At 46.8% G+C, this 20,308-nt stretch overlaps 1 protein-coding gene across 14 annotated transcripts; it reads left to right on the top strand.

Annotated features, from left to right (window-relative positions):
- The first annotated feature begins 1,567 nt into the window (after window positions 1-1,567).
- Window positions 1,568-20,093, top strand: LAYN (layilin). Of its 14 annotated transcripts, none has more exons than XM_023747476.1 (8): window positions 1,568-1,837; window positions 2,420-2,443; window positions 4,740-5,037; window positions 10,801-10,976; window positions 13,849-13,881; window positions 14,491-14,574; window positions 17,046-17,148; window positions 19,242-20,093. In XM_023747476.1, the coding sequence occupies exons 1-8, from the start codon at window positions 1,744-1,746 to the stop codon at window positions 19,606-19,608; spliced, it is 1,179 nt and encodes a 392-aa protein (XP_023603244.1). In that variant the 5' UTR covers window positions 1,568-1,743; the 3' UTR covers window positions 19,609-20,093. The 14 variants fall into 14 exon arrangements, with proteins under 14 accessions (XP_023603244.1, XP_023603245.1, XP_023603251.1 ...); XM_023747480.1 differs by lacking the exons at window positions 1,568-1,837; window positions 2,420-2,443 and adding exons at window positions 2,680-3,374; window positions 16,766-16,829 and having other exon boundaries at window positions 10,801-10,958; window positions 19,242-19,554; XM_023747477.1 differs by lacking the exon at window positions 2,420-2,443 and having other exon boundaries at window positions 1,571-1,837.
- The last annotated feature ends 215 nt before the right edge of the window (window positions 20,094-20,308 follow it).

Below are 20,308 nucleotides of genomic sequence, written 5' to 3'. Positions count from 1 at the left end.
TTCTGGTTCATTCTGTTGGCCAAATAAATCACATGTTCAAACACAGAGACAAGAGGGAGGGAAACATACTCTGCCCCCTTAGTAAGAGGAACTGCAAAGTCACATAATAAAGGGTGTGGATACAGGGTGGTGTGAAGAATCGGGGTTGTTATTACAATCTACCACATTAGGTTGACTGCATGCCTCAACAAAGTCTCTCTGGACCAAGGGCCAGCGTATCAAAGGGAGAACTCAGGGCACAATTTAATTAATTGGACCAAGGTAACAGCTTCTCTAGGTTGTAACGATGCTGTAATATTGGAAATAAATATTTTGCAATTGACATGAAGTACCCAGCTACCTACACACTTGAACATCTGGTTGTCTTATCAACCCTTCACAAAAGTTGAGGTAACGTTTAGTGTTACCAAGATTTAATTGAAACTTACGCCAAAACAACAACAACAAAACCCACACAATAAAACTTCTCAAAGGCCACACAGACATTAAGTGAAGAAAAACAGGACTGGAAACAATGCCCGGTGCCAAATCAAGGGCTGATTTTCACCAGAGCAGCTCTCTCTTTGATTGTTTAGATAATGAGGAATTTCTAGAAAAATGTATGCTGGATACGAGATATTCTAATTCGGACATAAAGACTGGTGGTACATGAACTTGCCATAAGTTCCTGCTGTTGCTACTGGTTTCTGCAGTAGCAGAGCTTCCCCATATTACCAGCTGGTACTGAAGCAGGCCTCTCCACACCCCCAGCCTGTATTCAGACCTATGTGTCTAGAATTGCAGTGGCTGAAGCTGAGGCCCCAAACCAGAAGTCCGCCCAGAGGGAGCTTCTGCTGTGCTTCACAGAGAGGCAAAGGCGGGGAAATCAGACGCACCTCTGCTTAGCGCCTTCGTTTTTGGAGGCTTACATTATTGTCTGGATATATTTGAAAACCAAATGTAAAACACAGCTGCGGTGGGAGCTTAGAAGGAGCACACATGGAGGGCTGGGTTGTGAGGAAAGCCTTTCCAGAGGAACTCGGGTCACTGTTGAGTGGGGGGCGGGGCTATCTCCTTTCTATCACAAGTTCAAGGCTGAACAAACACGAGCCCTGCAAAAAGCAGGACAATGTTACTTCCTTGCTGAATTCAGTCATCCTTTGGCCTCGGGCGGAGCTACTCTCCGCTCAGCCAGAACTTCAACTTAGCCTCCTTCTAGGGACGCGATCCATGCTGTCCCTCACGCGCCCGGCCAGCCCGAAGCCTGCGCTGCACCCTACCAGCCCCAGGCGGTCTCCGTGCCTGCCTCTCCCAAGTGCATCTGGCGTGTCCCCAGGAGGGGGGCGGCGGGGGCGGGGGGGAAGACGAGGCGCGGTCCTGTTTTTAGCCACAGTGCCCTCGTCATCAGACTTCAGCGAAGCCAGGCGGGTTTGAGCTCTAGGCAAATGCGGGATCTCCTAGGGAAGCTCGGAGTGGGGCGGGGAGCTGGCTCCCCTCCCCTGCTCGCCTGCCCGGGCCGGCCGGGTGTCTGCGCCCAGCCCCGGAGGAGCCATGGGGGCGGGCCAGCTGGCGGGGCTGCCCTCCCCGCAGTGACGTCCCTGGGGGCGGAGGGGAGACCGGCTGGCTCCGCGCCCTCCCCACTCGTCCGGGTGCCAGGTCTGTCTCCGGAGATGCAGCTGCCGATTGCAGTGGTGCGGGCTGCCGAAGATCCACCCCGCTCCTCCGCGGTAGCGCCCGGGGTCCGAGGCGCACAGGGGCCGGGCCATGCAGCTGGGGGCGCCGCAGGCCGTGCTGCTGGCCGTGCTGCTGGCCGTGCTGCTGGCGGGGCTCCGGGGCGAGAAGGGTCGCCTGCTGAGTGGTGAGTGCGCGGGGGCCGCTTCCCGGGAGGCTCGGCTGATGCGCCCACCGCACCCCAGCCACGCAGTCTTCAGGGCCTCCTCTTCTCAGGCCCTTTGCAGAGGGGGGGGCTGCGGGGGTGAGGGCGGTAGAGCCCCAACAGAACTAGTGGACTCAGCCTTTCTGGGGGAGCAATCTCCCGCGGCTGAGCCCCGCGCGGGTTCCCTGATATCCTGGATCTCGCCAAGTCTGTCCCCAGCCCAGCTCGCGGAATTCGGGAACGTGGGCTGGTGGGGCAGTGGGCCCAGTTGGCCCGGCAGGCACAGGCCCGGGACCCCCACGCAGATCGGGCTCGCAGACTCCCGGTCCTGCCCCCCTGGGAAGGTCTGATAGGAGAGGGCGGGTACCGTAGGGGTTCCGGATCGGCTGTGCCCCGGGAACCTAGCCTGTTACTCCTGGTCTTTTGCGGAGAGAGGGCGGGATGGCTGAATCCAGCGCTCGGAATACGCGCTTGGAGATCGGGAAGAAGCCTAGTTTGCTCGGGACAAGTCCCGCCTGACTCTGAGGAGTGACTCTCTGCTTCCTTCCTCCCGTGTGTCTGCAGCCTCGGACGTGGACCTCAGAGGAGGTACAGTGCTTGGGTTTCTTGCCTCTTGCATTCGTTCTGCATGTGGGGGTAGAAGGCCCGCGCTCCTGTCTTTCTCAGGCCCGCCTTGCAGGCGACCGCCTGGCCCCAGAGGGACGGAGGCGAATGGAACCCGCACGCCTTTATCCTGCTGGCACCGCTGATTGAAAAAATCCTAAAGTTGGTTTCCTGCTTGCACAGCTGATTGAAAACATCTAAAGTTGGTTTCCGGGCGGGGTGGGGTGCGGAGCTGCCAAGGGGAGGGTGAACTGAATTGGGCTGCTTGGGCTCTGTCATCGGCCCAGGGGAACAGAAGGCCCTCCCCGCTTCCCCTTCCTGCAAGAAAGAAGAGCTGGACACTTCCTGAGGCCCGGGAGCCAGACGCGCCCTTGGCCTCCTGCCAGCTCTGGCCCTCGGGGGGCCACTCACCTGCTGACTTGGGAGGTGTGGCCAGGCTGGACCACATCGGGAACTTCTTCAGGGTGTTGTTTTTTCCTTGATAATCCAACAGTGTTCAGCGGGCACTACCAGTGAATCAACTACAACTTCTGTTTTGCTGATGACCAGTTGGGGGGCGGGGGGGTAAGTTGGGGGGCCTAGGGCTCATGCATTTGTCCTTTGCTCATTTGGAGCCACCTCTAAGGACTCCTTGAAGCCGAGCGGGCCCAGTCTTCTCCCAGGCAGCAGCCCAGCCACAGCCTCTCCGGCCAGTGCTCCCAGTTTCTCTGGAATACCTCTGGTGAAATACCACTTTTGAGGCCTCCTATTTCTCTGGAGGACCAGTCCTATTCGGGTTTATTTAGCAATAGCAGAATGACACCTAAAGAAAGAAGGTACAAAACTCTTTATAACTGGCTGCTTATTGAGACTTTCTCTACCAAAGCAATGAAAGAAGAAATAGGAAATAAGAAATCACAGCCTTCTGGATTTGTCTGTATGTGCGCTGGTCCCCCGTGTAGCACTGTATTCTCATGATGGAGAATAATGAAGGCTATCTGGCTCCCAGCACAGCTGCAGAATAAGTTAGGAAAGTGAGAACATTCCATGAGGGCTGGGAAGAGGCTTGCAAACCAAAATCCATTATCCCTTGCTTTATGCAGCAAGTCACACCCACGGCCCAGGATCTGGCTCTTCGCTGAAAGGGATTCCCCTTGGACTCTGGATCCAGAAACAGATGCTGTCTGCTCCTGTGGGCTGGGAACTGGCATCTGTTTCCATATTCCCAGCACTTACCACAGTGCTAGGCACAGCCAGTACACTCAGTACATGATGATTAAACAACAGAGTAATGAGGCTCATGTTTCAGGGGTCGCAAGGCTCCAGGCACCGGGACCCAAGCTAGAGTGGTGTGTACTGGTGAACAATTTGTTATTCGCTCCTCAGTAGAATCCCATCTACTTGTCTCAGATGGTCGTCTGCCCTTCAGCTGTCAAGCAGATGGAACATGCCTGACTGTGGAATGGGGAGTGGGTAATACAGTTCACTGGTTACTGACATGACTTTATAATTAGGGCTCTGACTTAGGCAATGCTGCTGATAGCTATGTGGCCTTAGCCAAATTCTTTACTTTCTCTAAGCCTCGGTTTTCTCATCTGTAAGATGGGGCATAAGCAATATCTACATCAGGGACTTACTATGGGAGTTCAATGAGATAAATGATGTATGTAAATGTAAAAAACAACAACAACAACAACAAAAACCCTTAGCATAGTTCATGGCACATAGTGAGAGTTCAGTTAACCTTAGTTGAGCTTAGGCAAGATCAGTAGCAGAACGGTGCACAGAATGGGTGAATTCTGAGTCCTGCCACATGGGCAGAGGGCTCCAGGGTAGAGAAGTCCACACCCAATTTCAGCATGCCTCTCTTCCCTGAAGGAAGCACCAAACAGATAACTCACTTAAAGCCACACTAAAGAAGTAAGAAAAAATAAAAATAAAAAATATTAAAAAGCCACATTATCCCCTGAGACTCCCTAATAGCATGAAAGTGATTTGTGTGCCATTACGTGACACCATACGTTTTCATCTACCTCTCTTTTAGAGGAAAGCCAAAAATCTGCTGTTCAGGAAGCTGTGATGGGACAAACAAAGCATGGAGTCCCTACGTGATATAGTCTAAGTCACACATCTCCTGCGGGCAGGCTATTAACTTTTCTCAGAACCCTAACTGATCTTACAACAGTCCACTGATGAGTCATCAGAAAGCCTGCCCTAGGGACAGCTTCATTCGCATGCCTCCAAGTCCCTGCTCTAGTGTACTTTGGGTTCACTCACATGGTTGGAATTATTTTTTTTCTAGGCCAGCCGGTCTGCCGGGGAGGAACACAGAGACCTTGTTATAAAGTCCTTTACTTCCATGATGCTTCTCGAAGACTGAACTTTGAGGAGGCCAGAGCAGCCTGCCGGAGGGATGGGGGCCAGCTAGTCAGCATTGAGTCTGAAGATGAACAGAGGCTGATAGAAAAGTTCATTGAAAACCTCCTGGCGTCTGATGGCGATTTCTGGATTGGGCTCCGAAGGCGTGAGGAGAAGCAAAGCAACAGCACAGCCTGCCAGGACCTTTATACTTGGATGGATGGCAGCATATCAACATTCAGGTAAATGTGGAACCCACAGTAGCTAACCCACTTGACACAACTCCAAATGAAGGCAGGTTAGGCCCACGGTGCCAGAACAGCGAGGAGGAAGAGGAGGAGGAGACCGACCCAGGCAACAGCCTCAACAGCCGTGAAGAGAGGGAAGCAGAATAGCGCTGACTAAAACAGTGTAGTGAAGGTGGTGAGTCAGCCTTGATCTGGGCCCAGCTCTTATCCAGAGAACTCTCTTCTGGAGGGTGTGGCCCCAAAGCATTGTTCCAATGGCATGCAATGCTTGTAGTCAATCATTCTGGCTACCTGGCTTTTCAGACTAGAACTCCAGTGAGAGATGGAAGGTCTATGGGGCTAATACTGAAGGTAGATTTCCAGACCACAGGGAATCATAATGATGGCCAAGAAATCAGAGACAAGATCTAATTCTATGGATTGGGCAAGAGAGGGCTTAAGGGAGCCTGCAGTTTAGAGAACCTTCCTAAACCCATGCCCTCCCCTGGCACCATGGTGTTGCCATCACCTCCACCCCCACCCCAAGAAATGCTGTGACAAACGTCAAAAAATATCAAATTAAAAGGCAGACATAAGACTGGAAAAATTGTAGAAAATTTAACAAAGAGTATATTTTATGAGCTTATATAAAAGTCAATAAAACACTGAAAGTTTACATCTATAATAATAAAAGCATAATATACTAATTAGACCAGACAGCTGAATGACCTTCTGGACATCATTTTGGACATCCTTCCCAAAGAAGCCGTGGTGGCGGGGGTGAGGCAGAGACAGTTAGAGGCGATCAGGCAGGCAGATGAGCAGTTAGGAGCGATCAGGCAGGCAGGTGAGCAGTTGGGGTGATCAGGCAGGCAGGCAGAGAGGTTAGGGGTGATCAGGCAGGCAGGCAGAGGGGTTAGGGGTGATCATGCAGGCAGGCGAGCAGTTAGGAGCCAGAGGTCCCGGTCCTGGATTGCGAGAGGGTGCAGGCTGGGCTGAGGGACACCCTTCCACCACCCCTCCACCCCCTGCATGAATTTCATGCACCGGGCCTCTAGTAAGTTAATAAAACCCCAAAAGATAAAGAGGCAAAGGACCTAAGCAGACATTTCAGAAAATACAAAATCTAACTGGTAAACAATCATATGATAAAAAAAGTTTAAACTCATTATCAATAAAAAGAATGAAAGTTAAAATATATCTTCTTTACCTATTACATTTAAGATAGCATGTCAGCATCTATGAAAGTCTGCCCATTATGCTGATCAGATCCACATCTTCATCTAAGTTCTAGGAGTACCTCCTTCAGGATCCTCATGGGCTTCTTTTCCTGGGAGAAACTTAAAACGGGAGGTTAATCAGATGAACTGCACTTCTCACCACTGCATCTCCCTCCTCTGCTATCCAGTCCAGATTCCCTGCCCCCTCTGCTCAGGGACTAGGAGGCTTTTCTATTTACCATCAAAATTAGGCATATGAGTACTGACAGGTATCCAAATAGACAATCTGTGTGCCATACATATTTCTCTCTGCTCATAATCTGGAATAGCAGAAGTACTTCCTCCTCATGACTAGGGTGAGTTAACTCTTGCCAAGATAATAGTCTTCTTACCTGCTGGTCCCTGGACACAGGGACCCCAGAGTGCCCAGGTGGCAACCAAAGCTCATAGTTCAATAAGGCTTTTGCTGTATCTTCTAATGGGTACCCTTTGGGTCCCAGGACCTTTAAACTCACAAAGCCCAGCATTGCAGAGACAATAAGTACAAATTCTCCAACTGGGCCACTACCAGTGATAGTAATCAGGGCTTCTTTTGCTTCCATCCTTAGGTTCCCAGACCTATGTAGTCTTACACTTGGGGACACAGGACGATGCAAAGGTCATTGATTCAAAGTGTATGCTGCATCTTGGAGGAGGATGCCCTGTTCTCACAAAGTATTGCCTCTAAGCTAGTGCTTCAAGCTTTGTTTTCAATGACTCTTCCATAACTCTGTCAAGCTGGCAGCTTCAGGATAGTGAATATATGAGATGATTAGCAAATCCCATGGCCAAGTGCCTACTCCCACTCCTTTGCTATAAAGTAGATCCTGTGGTCTGATGAGATGTTACTTGGGGTACGGTGCTGGTAGATCAAATACTGTGTGTGTAACTCTTTGGACAGTGATGCTGACTAAGGCCCTGGGGCAGGAAAGGCAAACCCACACCCAGGCTATGTGTCTATTCCGGTCAAAATGAGTCACTGGAAGGAGTCCATTTTAGTCAACTTGCTGGTCTCCTAGGGTTGGTACTCTTTCAGGGACTTAGCCCTGGTCTCTATTGCCAGCAGGTTAGATGGTCCTTGAAGAGTGGGGACAGATACTGTTGAGCCTATGCAGTTTTCATCCCTGCCACCATGGCCACTCTAGTGTGTATCTATTGCACCAGCACTGGGGCAGCTGACAACAGACTAGCTGACGTCAACTGGCCAAGTCATTTTGTCTCCCTCGTTGTTAAGGGTCTCTTCCATGCTAGATACTTTCTGGTGGGCTTTAACATATAACAGAGTCTCATACTTGATGCTATTCCCATATGTCTACTCATAACACTCTATCCAATAGCTCCTTGTCCCCAACCTTGTACTCTTTCTCCTTTTAGAAAGCTTTTTCCCCTGATCAGCTGGCCAAGCTCTCTGCCCTACCCCTGAGTCCTTCTCTCTTCTAACCTCCACTAACTACCAACTAAGCTCTGGACATTAGAAGGATATCCTCTTAACACTTGACCTTTCAAGACCACCTCTGAGTGGGGCTGTAGTGCAGCTGTTATCCATTTGGAGCTGTATGCCATACTTGGCTGACTTATCCACAAACCAAGCTTAGGCTGCCTCTATCAGCTAGTCATGGCAAGGGATTCCCTTATACAGCCATAGGTGTAAGCTGAGAAAGAGACACTAGTACAACAGTGGTAGATGTCATGGCAGTCTGCTCTACCTATTCATACAGTGCGCTTTACCCTACTCATACAATGCCCTTCAGTCATATATATCTTCCATCTATAATGGATTGATTCTAGGCCTGCCCAGCCTGTGACTATATGTGTCTGACAGTGCTTCACTCATGATGGGTAAGTTGGATTGAATGATCTCTTGGTGCTCTTTTTATAGTAGCAGGCCAAGTGGTTCTTTCTCAGCTGTAGATGACAAGACCTTGCTACAGAATCCTAGGGATATGCCTTGTGATTCTCTCATTCCGGCTTGTCAGAAATTCTACATGGCATTATTTTTCCCACCATTGATACCTCTAATAATAGGGTCTACTTGATCATATGGCCCAAGTGGTAAGTCTCTTTGCACCACAGCCTAGACCTGCTTCAGGGTCCTTTTCGGCTCTAGATCCCACTCAAAGCCAGCTGTCTTTTGTGTCAGCTGGTTTTGGGGCCAGAGCTGTATTTCCAGGTGTGAAATATGCTTCTAGAACCCAAAGAGACCTACTAATGCCACGGTTCCTTCTTCAAGTTATTGCAAGATGCTTCAAATTACTGCTTTAAATCCTTTCATTTGAAAGGGATGTTCTGGCATTCCCTAGATCACTAGACACCTATACATTTTCATGAAGTGGCAGGTTCCTGAATCGTCATAGGGTTTAGCTCCAACCCATGGAGCACATGAATCTTACTAAGCCTCCATTTACTAGCTGTTTCTTGCTCATCTGCTTCACTCAGCATGTCAGCAATGTAATGGACTAGCATGATTTTCTGCAAGGTGTCTGGGCTGCTCAGGTCTCTTCATGCCATATTATGACAGAGGGCAAGAAAATTAGTGTAGTCCTGAGGGAAGACTAGAGTGTATACTGTTGTCTATTCCAAATAAATACAAACTGTTTCTTTCCCTGATAAAGATGAAAAAAAATGTGTTCACCAGATCTGCATACTAGGTACCAAGGGCATGTTAAGCTGCTGTAGCAAAGATACCACATACGGCAAAGCAGCTGCAATTGAGGCTTCCACTTGGTTCAGTTTGCACTACTCCAGTCTTCTCCTTCAGGACCTGCCTGGTTGTTGCAGACTAGTGAATTACACAGAGATGTGATGGGGAATATCACCCTTGCAGTCTCTAGGTCTTTGGGGATGCCACTACTTTCTGTCATCTTCTCCTGGATAAGATATTGTGTTTACTTACTATCTTGAATAGGGTTGGGAAGAGTGTAGTTTCAGAGGCTTCCACTTGACCTTCTCTGCTATGAAAGCCTATAGGCTTTCAATTTGTATATTTGGGGTCTCGAAAATGAGCACTGGATGGGTCCCACTGTGAGCTGGTCCTGGGCCAGAATTTCACTTGATACCTGGCCTCAGTATGCGCCCACTCTAATGGGCAGCCTTGGTGTCACTTCGAGTCTTTGGGCTTCAATATCGACTTGCACCTTGTGTCCAGCAGTCTCTATAATAGTTGGGTTTCCTCTTCTCCCACTTCATGGCTACTTGAGTAAATGGCTGTAGGCCCCTTTGGGAGAACAGAGGAGATGATCACCACATGCAGCTGCCATGGTGTTGCAGGGTCCTTCCTCCTTGGAACCTAGCCTCTCCTTCTATCAGAGAATGCTCAGCTTGAAACCAGGTGCCAGGTATAACATTCCATCTAGTCTATCACCTGTGAGATGAAATAACATAAAGCCATAAGGCCAGTGGAAAGCCATAAGGCCAATGGCAAGTCAGTGTAGGAGGCCCACTCACAGAGTTGGAAAATGGCCTGGAGGTAACTAAGGAGGAGCAGAGGATCCAGGCATAGTATCCAGTGGTATTGCAATGCCACCTATTGTCCAGGCACATAAAACCCAGTGGGTGCAGCACAGGCTCTTCCTTTTGGTGGATGGAATACAACACTGAGCAGAGCCATAATGGGGTGCTATGAGGTGACCTGACTCATAGCAGTTTCCTAAGGAGAGGCTCTGATAAGGGTAGGCAGAGCCGCAGGGCCCAGTAATAATCTGAGCATCAGGACAAGCTCTGAGTGCTGGAAGGAAACAGCTCAGGTGCGTAATCAGGTAGACTAGAGCCAGCCCATGGCCAGTGCATGGGGTGGGTGCTCAGAGCACTTCGACGCTTTGTGAAATCCAAAACCTGGCACCCACGTATCCAGCTGGGTGACAGTGCCATTTAATTCCAAGTAGCACTGGATAGAGAAGCTGAGGCTGCTAATGCATCCTACCCAGGAGCCAGGGAGACCAAGACAAGAAATCTAGCAGTGAAGGCCAACCAAGGGGCTCATCAGCCTGAGGCGCAGGAAACAACGGGAGACTATGTGGGCCCTCTGCTCTTGTCCCCACCCCCTCACCTGCTTTGACAGCCTCTATATTTTGGAAAGTCTTCCCAGGGCTGGAAAAGTCAGTTCTGGCCAATTAAAAAGTGTGAGGAGATGGGAGCAGGACATGAGATGAGTCATGCCTCTTCTCAGCACATCTGACTTATAAAAGAAGAAAAACAAACCCAGTTATCGAAAAGCAAGCAATAAATAAGATTGTTCAGAATGCGCTGCTAGCTGTTTTTCCCCCCATAATTACTTCGCAGAAATCATATGGTAATATATTCCTTCCTTCCTGCAAAAAGGTTGTGGCAAATGTCAGATGATTGATTGTGCTGTCCATATTAGAAAGCCTGGCGGTACTTCAATTCCTCCCTTTTTCTGTATCGTGTTCTTGAAGCAGAGTCTTAAGTTCGTGGCTCAGTAGGATTTGATGGACAAACAAAGGCTTTGAAGGCTGCTGGTATCCTTCTCCAATTGCCTCCACTGTTGACCCCTTTCCTACAGGAACTGGTATGTGGATGAGCCTTCCTGTGGCAGTGAGGTCTGCGTAGTCATGTACCATCAGCCATCTGCACCCATCGGCATCGGGGGCCCCTATATGTTCCAGTGGAATGACGACCGATGCAACATGAAGAACAATTTCATTTGCAAATACTCCGATGGTAATGATCCTCTCCCAAGTTAGGTGGCTGAATCTCTCAACTTCCTCTCTCATTTCATGAGCAGCTGCTGGTTCCAAGAATTTATTATGTGGTCTCCAAGAAAGTGTGTTGCACATGCCAGCAATGTTAAACATTGGGAATCCTTGGAAAGGGAAATGTAGAGAGCCTTCCTCCTTGAGGAATAGCACTAGCAAAGGAGAGGGGTATCAGATGCTAAGAGAGGGATGAAGATAAGAAAGGGTCTAATTTATGTTTGATAAAGCAAGAATTATGAGAACTTCGGGAAACAAAAAGTTCTCTAAGTGGACAATTACAAATTCTTATTCTTTCCACATGTGATGTTGGCTGTAGGAGCTTGGAATAAAGAAGAAATATGAAAAGAAACTGGCCATTGTTCCTACAAGTCTTCTAACAGCCATGTGAGATTATTTTCTGGGGCTTTAAGGAAACAGAATTGTGACCTGAGGCAGTAGATGATAAAATACACCAATTTCTCTGGTTTGGGGCAAAGAGTAGACACATTGATGAGCTTGAACTCCCAGACCACCCTCTATATGTACCTTGCAAATGCAGCGGGCATTTGCTCCTAGGTCTGTCAAGGGTTTGGACTCTAAGACTGTAGTCTCATTCTGCTGGAGTTTCCCACCCTCCTCCATTATAACTGGCTTGGATCTAAACTTGAAGTGAGTTCTGATCTGTCCCTCAAGTTTCTCACCTCCATGAAGCCAACTGCTTGGCTCCAATTCTGCATCCTTTCCCGATAGGAGAATGACTTAGTTCTAGTTGGTTACTAGGTAATTCTATCATATTTTAATTGTTTGAATTGGACTATGCTTTTTCTGCTAAAAGATTTCTTCTCTTTCTTTCCACCCTCTCAAGTGAATTATGTTTCCCAGAAAACTGTTTCCCTAACTCCCATGCAGAGTTGTCTTAGGCAGGTGATTGCAAAGTTGGAGGCTGTCTTAGCAGGTCACCTTTCAGAGCAATGAAAGTGAGAGAGAGAGAGAAGAGAGAGATTAAAGAGAATAAGTAAATGAATGAAATATAAAATTATAACATTTGGGTGGAGAATATATGAAAATTATTTGTACTATTCTTGCAAATTTTTATAAATTGGAAATTACTTCAAAATAATAAATTTTAAAAAATGATAATTTCCTCTGGGAACCTTCCAGGGCCCCTCAAACTAGGTTAGGTGATCCTCGCATGAGGATCATAGCTCTTCACACACCCATTACTTTAACGGCCTATTTACAAGTTTGGCTCCCTCCCTACATGTTTGGCATGAGGTCTGGAAATATACACATTTGACCAATTAATCCCTGCACTTGGTGGGTTAGGGAAAGTTCATCCAGTGTGGTTCAAACAGGATGGCACACCACTCATTATGCCAGCGTGGCAAGGGACTGATTGAATAACATCCCAAACTGCATTTGACAACATGACCACATAGAACAGGGGGCATACTAGCCGGATCTGCACACTTGATTACTTCCGGGTATGCTAAAGGAATGGGCAGGTTCAGTGAAAATCAGAGACAATTCGTCACAGGCGATGCATTGCAGACACACTGCAGTACTGGAGCAAATGCTGCATAAATATGCTGACTGCTGCAGGTTTGCACAGTGGATTAAACCACAGAAAGACAGGAAAATGAGTAGATCATGTAACGTTATTGAGTTTACTTTGTATTATAATGTAACATTACAAAATTTTTAAAAATATTCATTAATATTAAAACATTTATTTTTATTTATCAATATCTATTAATATTGTCCTGTATTTCCATATTTTATGGCCAAATTGTAGAGTGTAAGAGCCTTAGAAGGATGGAACTATTTCTCATTTGCTATGTTATCTCCATTACCTAGCACAGTTTGTCTCCTTATGATTTTAATTTTTATTTGAATTTATTGTTTCAAATCCCAGTTCAGCTATTACTTAATAGCTGAGGGATTTGGTCAAGTTATATAATCTCCCTCTACCTTGGCTTCCTCATGTACAAAATCAGAGTAATAATAGCACCTACCTCATGAGGCTGTTTTCAGGATAAATTGTTTGTCTTAGAAAACACTTAGAAATGATGATATTTCTGTCATATGGCATGCACTGTATAAATGTTTTTTTAAATAAATTAATGGATTTGAGTCATCTCTATAAATTCCTGAACTGATGAGAAGACGATTAAAAGTTTTCTCTCTGAATCGCTTTGACATCCTGGCCTTAGGACTGTGAATTCTAAAATCTTGCCCTTGAGGACCCCATCCCCATGAGCCCCAGACCATCTGGTTGGCATCAGGGAGTGACTGCCAGAAGAGAGTACACACATTTGCTATAAGTTGTCTGTGCAACCTGACTTTCCTGAGGTTCTTTGAAATATGTAAAATGACTCAGTTCTAGACCACAGCCTCTACCTAGGGCCTGGCCAGTAGACTACTTAGCCCCCCAACTAGTTCCACTGCCTGGAGATCATTGTCTGTTGCTTTCTAAAGCATCCTAATAGGAATTGTTAAGACGTCTTGGATTGCTTTAAAATAACCCAGTGGGGAAGGATTATTGCTGAAACTAGATTAGCCATATGTTGATAACAATTGCAGCTAACAGTGGTACATAGAGGTTCATAATACCTGTCTTTCTATTTTTGTGTATATTTGGGAATCCTCATATTTAAAAATTTCAAAATACTTTTTAAAAAAGAAAAAAAGTGTACAAGCAAAGCTGGGGGAGGGCTAGTCTTCGTGCACAAGTGATCCTGTTGACTAACTTCATAACGAAGATGGTTTATTGGTGACTGAATGAGCAAACAACTGGATGTCATGATCTGGCCAATTTCATTAAGGCGGCATGGAAATGGAGTTATTATTTTCATTTTTGTTTCTTTCTGCCACAGAGGAACCAACAGTTCCTTCTACGGGGCTGGGAGGTAAGCCTGTCTTTTGAGGTTTGGGCTAATTTGGGCTATTTCACAGCCCTTCTTCATTGGTTCAGAACCATATGATCTTTAGTCCAGATTATTCAACAGAAAGATCATTGTTAACCCAGAACATTTAAACAGGTATATGCCATATCCAGCCATGGCGAGTCGTGGAGAGTCTCGCTCTCTAACGTTGTCTGTTTCTCTCAAAGCTGAAAAGGAGCCGTTGAAAATTCAGTTTGAGATGTTACTTGTCATGATTGACAATATGAAAGGAATAGCTCATCTGTTTGAACAAGTGGGCCAAACTGATCATGTTTGGCCCTAGAAATGAGTCATTGACTCTTCCCTTAGCACCTGCGTACAGCATGTGCCTTGATGCCAGCCACCTGCTGGTTGTTGCAGTACCTGATTCTTGGCAGCAAGAGTCTCACCAGAAAGATAAAGACAATTAAACCTCTATCCCAGCAAAGTCTACCCTTGTTCTGTGTCTATAAATGGCAATGGTCAAATTGCTACTGCCTTTTGGCATTCCACCTTGAACCTGGTAGGATTTCAGAGAGTATCTGTGTTCCGATGCCTTTCTCCAGGTTCTCAAGTTCATGTGTCTGTTTCCAGGTGAAAGGACAAAGGCAGCCACACCCATACTTCCAGAAAACACAGAGAAAGAAGATGTCAAAGAAACATTTAAAGAAAACAAAGGTATATACAGAACTCTCCTGGGAAAAATAGATAATGGGACTCCCTTGATCACACATTACCCACAGTTACATTTCCTACTTTTTTTTTTAAATATATTTTATTGATTTCTTACAGAGAGGAAGGGAGAGAGATAGAGAGTTAGAAACATTGATCAGCTGCCTCCTGCACACCTCCTACTGGGGATGTGCCCACAACCCAGGTACATGCCCTTGACCAGAATCAAACCTGGGACCTTTCAGTCTGCAGGCCGACGCTCTATCCACTGAGCCAAACCGGTTTCGGCTGCATTTCCTACTTTTTTCCATCCCATACTACCTAACAATGGAACTAGACAGGGCATTTGTGACTTTGCAAAAACTGCATCAAATGTTAGCTTTCATCAGTGAACTATGCTGATGGAGCTGTCCTAAGACAATAGGGGGAATTAGACTGCAGGGGAGGAAAAATCTGCATGAAGATGGAGCTTTGGGAACCACCCAGAAGTCCTGGGGCGGTGATGGGGCAGGACTGAGAGAATGGATGTAGGGAAATAAGAGCAGAGAGTCGCAGACCATGCTGCATACTATCCATGATGAATATTAATTGTGAAACAAATAAAGGAAATGGACAAAAACCTTTTAAAAGTTAAATCATAAAAGATAAAAGGAAATGGGGTGATAAGTTGGAGTGCTAATGGACTTTCAACCTGGACTCCACTTTGAGTTGTTATTGTTTTGTTATCCCCACCCCAGGATTAGTTTATGGATTTGAGAGAGAGAAAGAGAAACATTGATGGGAAAGAGAAACATTGATTGGTTGCCTTATGTACTCACCCCAACTGGGGACTGACCAGAAATCTAGGCATGTGCCCTGACTGAGAATCGAACCTCCAACCTTTTTGGTGTGTGGGACAATGCTCCAACCAACTGAGCCACTAGACGGGGGCTCCACCTTGAATTTTAAGAGGGAAATTTGGGGTTTTGTCGCTGGGCAACTTTAAGAAAACCACAAGTTCTCTGTGCTTCAGTTTAATCATTTCCATAATGGAAGTAATAATGTTTTTCTCACTACCTGAGAAACTGTGTCCATAAAATAAAATAGGATATTGTGATATGGTGATTAAGTTCTGACTCTAGCCCTCCAAGTTAGCACAACCCTACAGGTTAAGGACTCAGGCCCCAACAAGACTGCCTTCACTTCAGACATCAGCCACAAGTTCTGGGATCCCCAGGCCACCTGCACTTCTATCCAACTGGCTATAATCCAGGGGGTGCCAACCACTCCCTCAGGTTCATTAATTTGGTGGAACAACTCATAGAACTCAGGAAAATGCTATACTTATGACTACGTATTATTATAAAGGATACAAATCAGGACCAGCCAAATGAAAAACACATCAGGTGAGGTCTAGAAAGGTCCCAAATGGGGAGCTCCTGTCCTCTCTCTGTAGAGTCTGGATGCCTTCTCATGCTCTTGACACATCAGTGTGTTCACCGACCAGGAAGCTCTACTGAGCTTTGGTGTGAGAAGTGTTACTGAGGTGTCATTACATTAGCATAACTGATGTGATCATTGGTCATGTCATTGAGCTCAATCTCCAGGCCCCACTGCCTTCCCATCAGCCCCATTGTGAGACATCTCTGTCAGCATCCACTCTGATATGGTCTGAGGGCCTCGTGAATAACAATCACTCTTATTACCTGAGAAATTCCAAAGATTTAGAGCCCCTTCCTCCCAGGAACCAGGGACAAAGGCCAATCAAGTGTGTTAGTCTACAACAGATAATATAAGGAAATGTTGGGTAAAAGTACACAGTGCTATGCACAGATGGGTGGCATTTTTATTGCTCTTTGTTATTAAGGTGGTATTTAAAGTGTGTGTGTGTGTGTGTGTGTGTGTGTGTGTGTGTGTGTAACAGATTCTGTGGAAAAACAAAGCAACAGCCTCTGGATGGATGGGAATCTTGGACCAGTCGGGCTAGGGAAGGGGTCAGTCCCCTATCCTTGATCGTCCCAAAGCCCCTTGAAAGAAAATTCTCTGGTTCTAAGACTTAAAGGACAGAAGAAGTCACTGCTCATGGGCCCAACTGGATCCAGTTAGTCTTAGAAATGTTGGGAAGAGTCTGCAGTCTGAATTGCTTGCTTCCTGTGACTGTCTCTCCTTCCTCCCTCTCCCTCGTCCCGCCTTGGAAACATCCACACTGCCCAAGCAGCCCCTTCTTCGTTAAGGGAGAGGAAGGACAAGAAGAGAGAATATCTTTCAACTGGAAAAAAAATGTAATTACCCAAACTGCCCTTCTGCTATTATATGAGACCCAAACTTTAAACTTCTCTGTTACCTAGAATAATTGGACAGGGAGAAAAGACTCACTTTTTGAAAGGAGGTGCTCTTTGGAATACTCTGTGTTGATTATGTGGATTATGCTTTTTAAAGCCTGTTTCGAAGCACATAACAACATCATTAATGCGGATACCGTGCATTTTTCTTTTCAGAAACTGCCTGGAACCTTGTCTACCTCCTAGTGCCCGGCATCCCCCTCTTCCTCCTCCTGCTGGTCACCACAGTTGTCTGCTGGGTTTGGATCTGGAGGAGGAGGCAAGTAAAACCTTGGTCATGCAAACTTTTGTCTTCTGAACTCTCAGGTTTGGACACTGCCCTATTTATTTAACTAAAAGCCATGGCAGTGACAAGAGAAACACCACTGCAGTTTTGAGAGTAAATTCTCCGCCGTGCTCTAGGCATTCTGAAGTACCAAACATTTGTGCTTAGCTGTGGTTGAGAGTGATCTTGCATTCTTTCATTTTTTTTTAAATGGCTTGAGGGGTGAAACTGTGTTATTCTGCATCCACTCAGCCAAGTGCTCTCAGAAACCCACGCTCTCACTCCAAAGTGTTTGCTGAGTGAGTGGAGGAGTATATAGTGAGCCACATGGAAAACATCTCTTTCAGAACATTCTGGCAAACATCTGAAACTGAATCATTCTATTCAAAATGAAATACCCAAATACTTTTAGTTGGCTTTTCTTTCCACTGAATAGCAATTGTAGACTGCTACAAAACACCTGCACTAATAGCCTAGGCCAGTGATGGCGAACCTTTTGAGCTCGGCGTGTCAGCATTTTGAAAACCCCTAACTTAACTCTGGTGCCGTGTCACATATAGAAATTTTTTCATATTTGCAACCATCGTAAAACAAAGACTTATATTTTTGATATTTATTTTATATATTTAAATACCATTTAACAAAGAAAAATCAACCAAAAAAATGAGTTTGCGTGTCACCTCTGACACGCGTGTCATAGGTTCGCCATCACTGGCCGAGGGCCACTCCACTGACGGAACATGTGCCACACTTTTGAGATGCCCAGAGCTTCCCAGCTACCTTTCCCCCATTGTCCTGGTACACAGAGGACAAGGCTGGTGTGCCCACTCTACAACAGGAAAACGAAGGTCCAGTTTCAGATGTGACGCCCTTTGATGACCAATTTAAGATGATTGAGTAAGAGTCTAGAACCTGCTGCATTTAATAACCACTTTCTTAGAGAATTATTAGCATCAAAGCAGTTAGTACAGGCAGAATGGGCATATAGTAAGCACTCAAAAATGTTCGCTCTTATTACTGTGCTCATTTTTACTAGTTAATTCCTTTTCATCTAAAAATTGAATTCAGTTAAAAAAAATTACAATTGTGTTTTACGGCTGCTTACTGTGCGATTGGTTCTTGATTTCTCTTCCTTCCTCTGCCTATTTAGCACCTCACCTGCTCTGGTGAAGCCTAGCGATTCCTTCCCGGAAAAAGATTTTTTCAATGCATAAAATAAAATGCATTGGATGCAAGGGAAGCGATTATACGAATATATAGTTTAGCAAAGTATTTCCCCAAAGGAATGTGATACAGTAATACATGTGCTCCTTGATTGATGCTTCTTTATTTAGTGGTGGGTGTAATTATTATCATTTTGAAGTTATTTTAAGGCATTTATTATTACTGTGATGTTATAAAATCATGAAATCACAAAAATATCTATGATTTCTCTTGTTGATCAAGTCAGAGATATTACTAATTCTATTCTTGTTTATTTTCCTACACTTAGAATGGAGAGACTGGCCTTTTTCACTTAGAGAAGAGGGTTTTTGTTTTATTTTTTTTATATATATTTTATTGATTTTTTACAGAGAGGAAGGGAGAGAGACAGAGAGTCAGAAACATCGATGAGAGAGAAACATCGATCAGCCGCCTCCTGCACATCTCTTACTGGGGATGTGCCCGCAACCCAGGTACATGCCCTTGACCGGAATCGAACCCCGGACCCTTCAGTCCGAAGGCCGACGCTCTATCCACTGAGCCAAACCGGTCTCGGCGAGAGGGTTTTTTTTTAAGTGAAATCTCTCCCCATCCCATTCTATCATGGACCCTTTCGGGGCACTGGGGGGTCCCAGGACAGACACCTCTGTTCCATGCTCCGGCAGCAGTGACTGGTAGATATACAGTCGCTTTGAACCTAGCAACACGCCCCTGTTTTGTTCCCCCTCGCCCTGCGGATGCCTGACTGTGGAGTCAGGCAGGTGAGAAGCACAGCTGTGCCTGCCCAAGATGGTCGCTGCCGGGCCAGCGGGCACAGGGATGGTCGGGCCCAGGGATGGTCGCAGTCCCCGCGTCTGAAAACTCAGCCCTGTCTTCTCTCCTAGGACACGGGAGCAGCCAGACCCCAGCACGAAGGAGCCGCGCACCATCTGGCCCTCGCCCGGCCCCGGGCTCAGCCCGGACCTGGAGGTTTACAGCGTCATCCGGAAACAAAGCGAAGCTGATTTGGCCGAGACCCGGCCGGAACTGAAGAACATATCATTCCGAGGGTGCTCGGGAGAAGCCACTCCCGAGGACATGTCCTGTGACTCCGACCACAGGGCTGTGAACCCGTCTGAGAGCGGGTTTGTCACCCTGGCCAGCATCGAGAGCGGCTTTGTGACCAATGACATTTACGAGTTCTCTCCAGACCACCGACTGGGGAGGAGCAAGGAGTGTGGGTGGGTGGAAAATGAAATCTATGGTTATTAGGTCCCGGGAACGACACGTGAATGGACAAGAATGGGAAAGAAAGGAGAAGCAACAGCCTCCTATTCTCTGTAAGGAAAACACTCAGAAGGCCTGGGGTGAGCATGTGTCCCCATCACCGCTATTGCATCCTTATCCCAGCCTTGCACCAGCTCTGTCCGGTGAGGAAGCAGCTTGCCCAGGCCTGGGGCAGAGGAGGAAATCGATGGCAGTTGATTGCTTGTAGCAGACCAGCCAGGGACAGCGCTCTCCTGGGCAGGGCCCCCGGGTGGCTGCGGGACTGGGGACACCCATCTCCAGGACACCCATCCCCAGGCCTTTTTCCTTCCTCTAGATCCCTACAGCCCTGGGATCACCACCGAGCGGGACGGAAATGACAGATGATTTCAAAGCCTCATGTGCTGGTCTGGGCTGGCCTGTGCACCAGCCATTCTTGTATCTGTGTTTTTCAGACTCAAATCAAATAAAAAGCAGGAAGCCGAATGTTAGTCAGCCTGTGCCGACAGCCCTTCCTCTGCATGTGGCCTCGCGGGACCTTTCTTTCTTTCTCCCCACATCCAAACTGGGGAATATTTTGGAAACTGAAAATGAAATTGGAGCCTCGGCTTCTTTGGGTCCCCAGCCCCACACTGCAGGTTGTTCTGTCTGTGTGTTTGTTCTCGAGCAGCATCGACGTAAGGTTACCGGTCATGACGATGAGTCT

Source organism: Myotis lucifugus, unplaced genomic scaffold (genome assembly GCF_000147115.1).
Source record: "Myotis lucifugus unplaced genomic scaffold, Myoluc2.0 scaffold_890, whole genome shotgun sequence".
Taxonomy (NCBI): Eukaryota; Metazoa; Chordata; class Mammalia; order Chiroptera; family Vespertilionidae; genus Myotis; species Myotis lucifugus.
This window is presented reverse-complemented; position numbering and strand designations above follow the sequence as displayed.

Bases quoted from the DNA above. Each gene is read 5' to 3' on its own strand.
- LAYN (XM_023747476.1), top strand. From the start codon at position 1,744: ATGCAGCTGGGGGCGCCGCAGGCCGTGCTGCTGGCCGTGCTGCTGGCC. The intron at 10,977-13,848 runs GTTAGGTGGCTG...TTTCTGCCACAG, and splicing joins TGGTAATGATCCTCTCCCAA to AGGAACCAACAGTTCCTTCT. The intron at 14,575-17,045 runs GTATATACAGAA...TTTTCTTTTCAG, and splicing joins AACATTTAAAGAAAACAAAG to AAACTGCCTGGAACCTTGTC.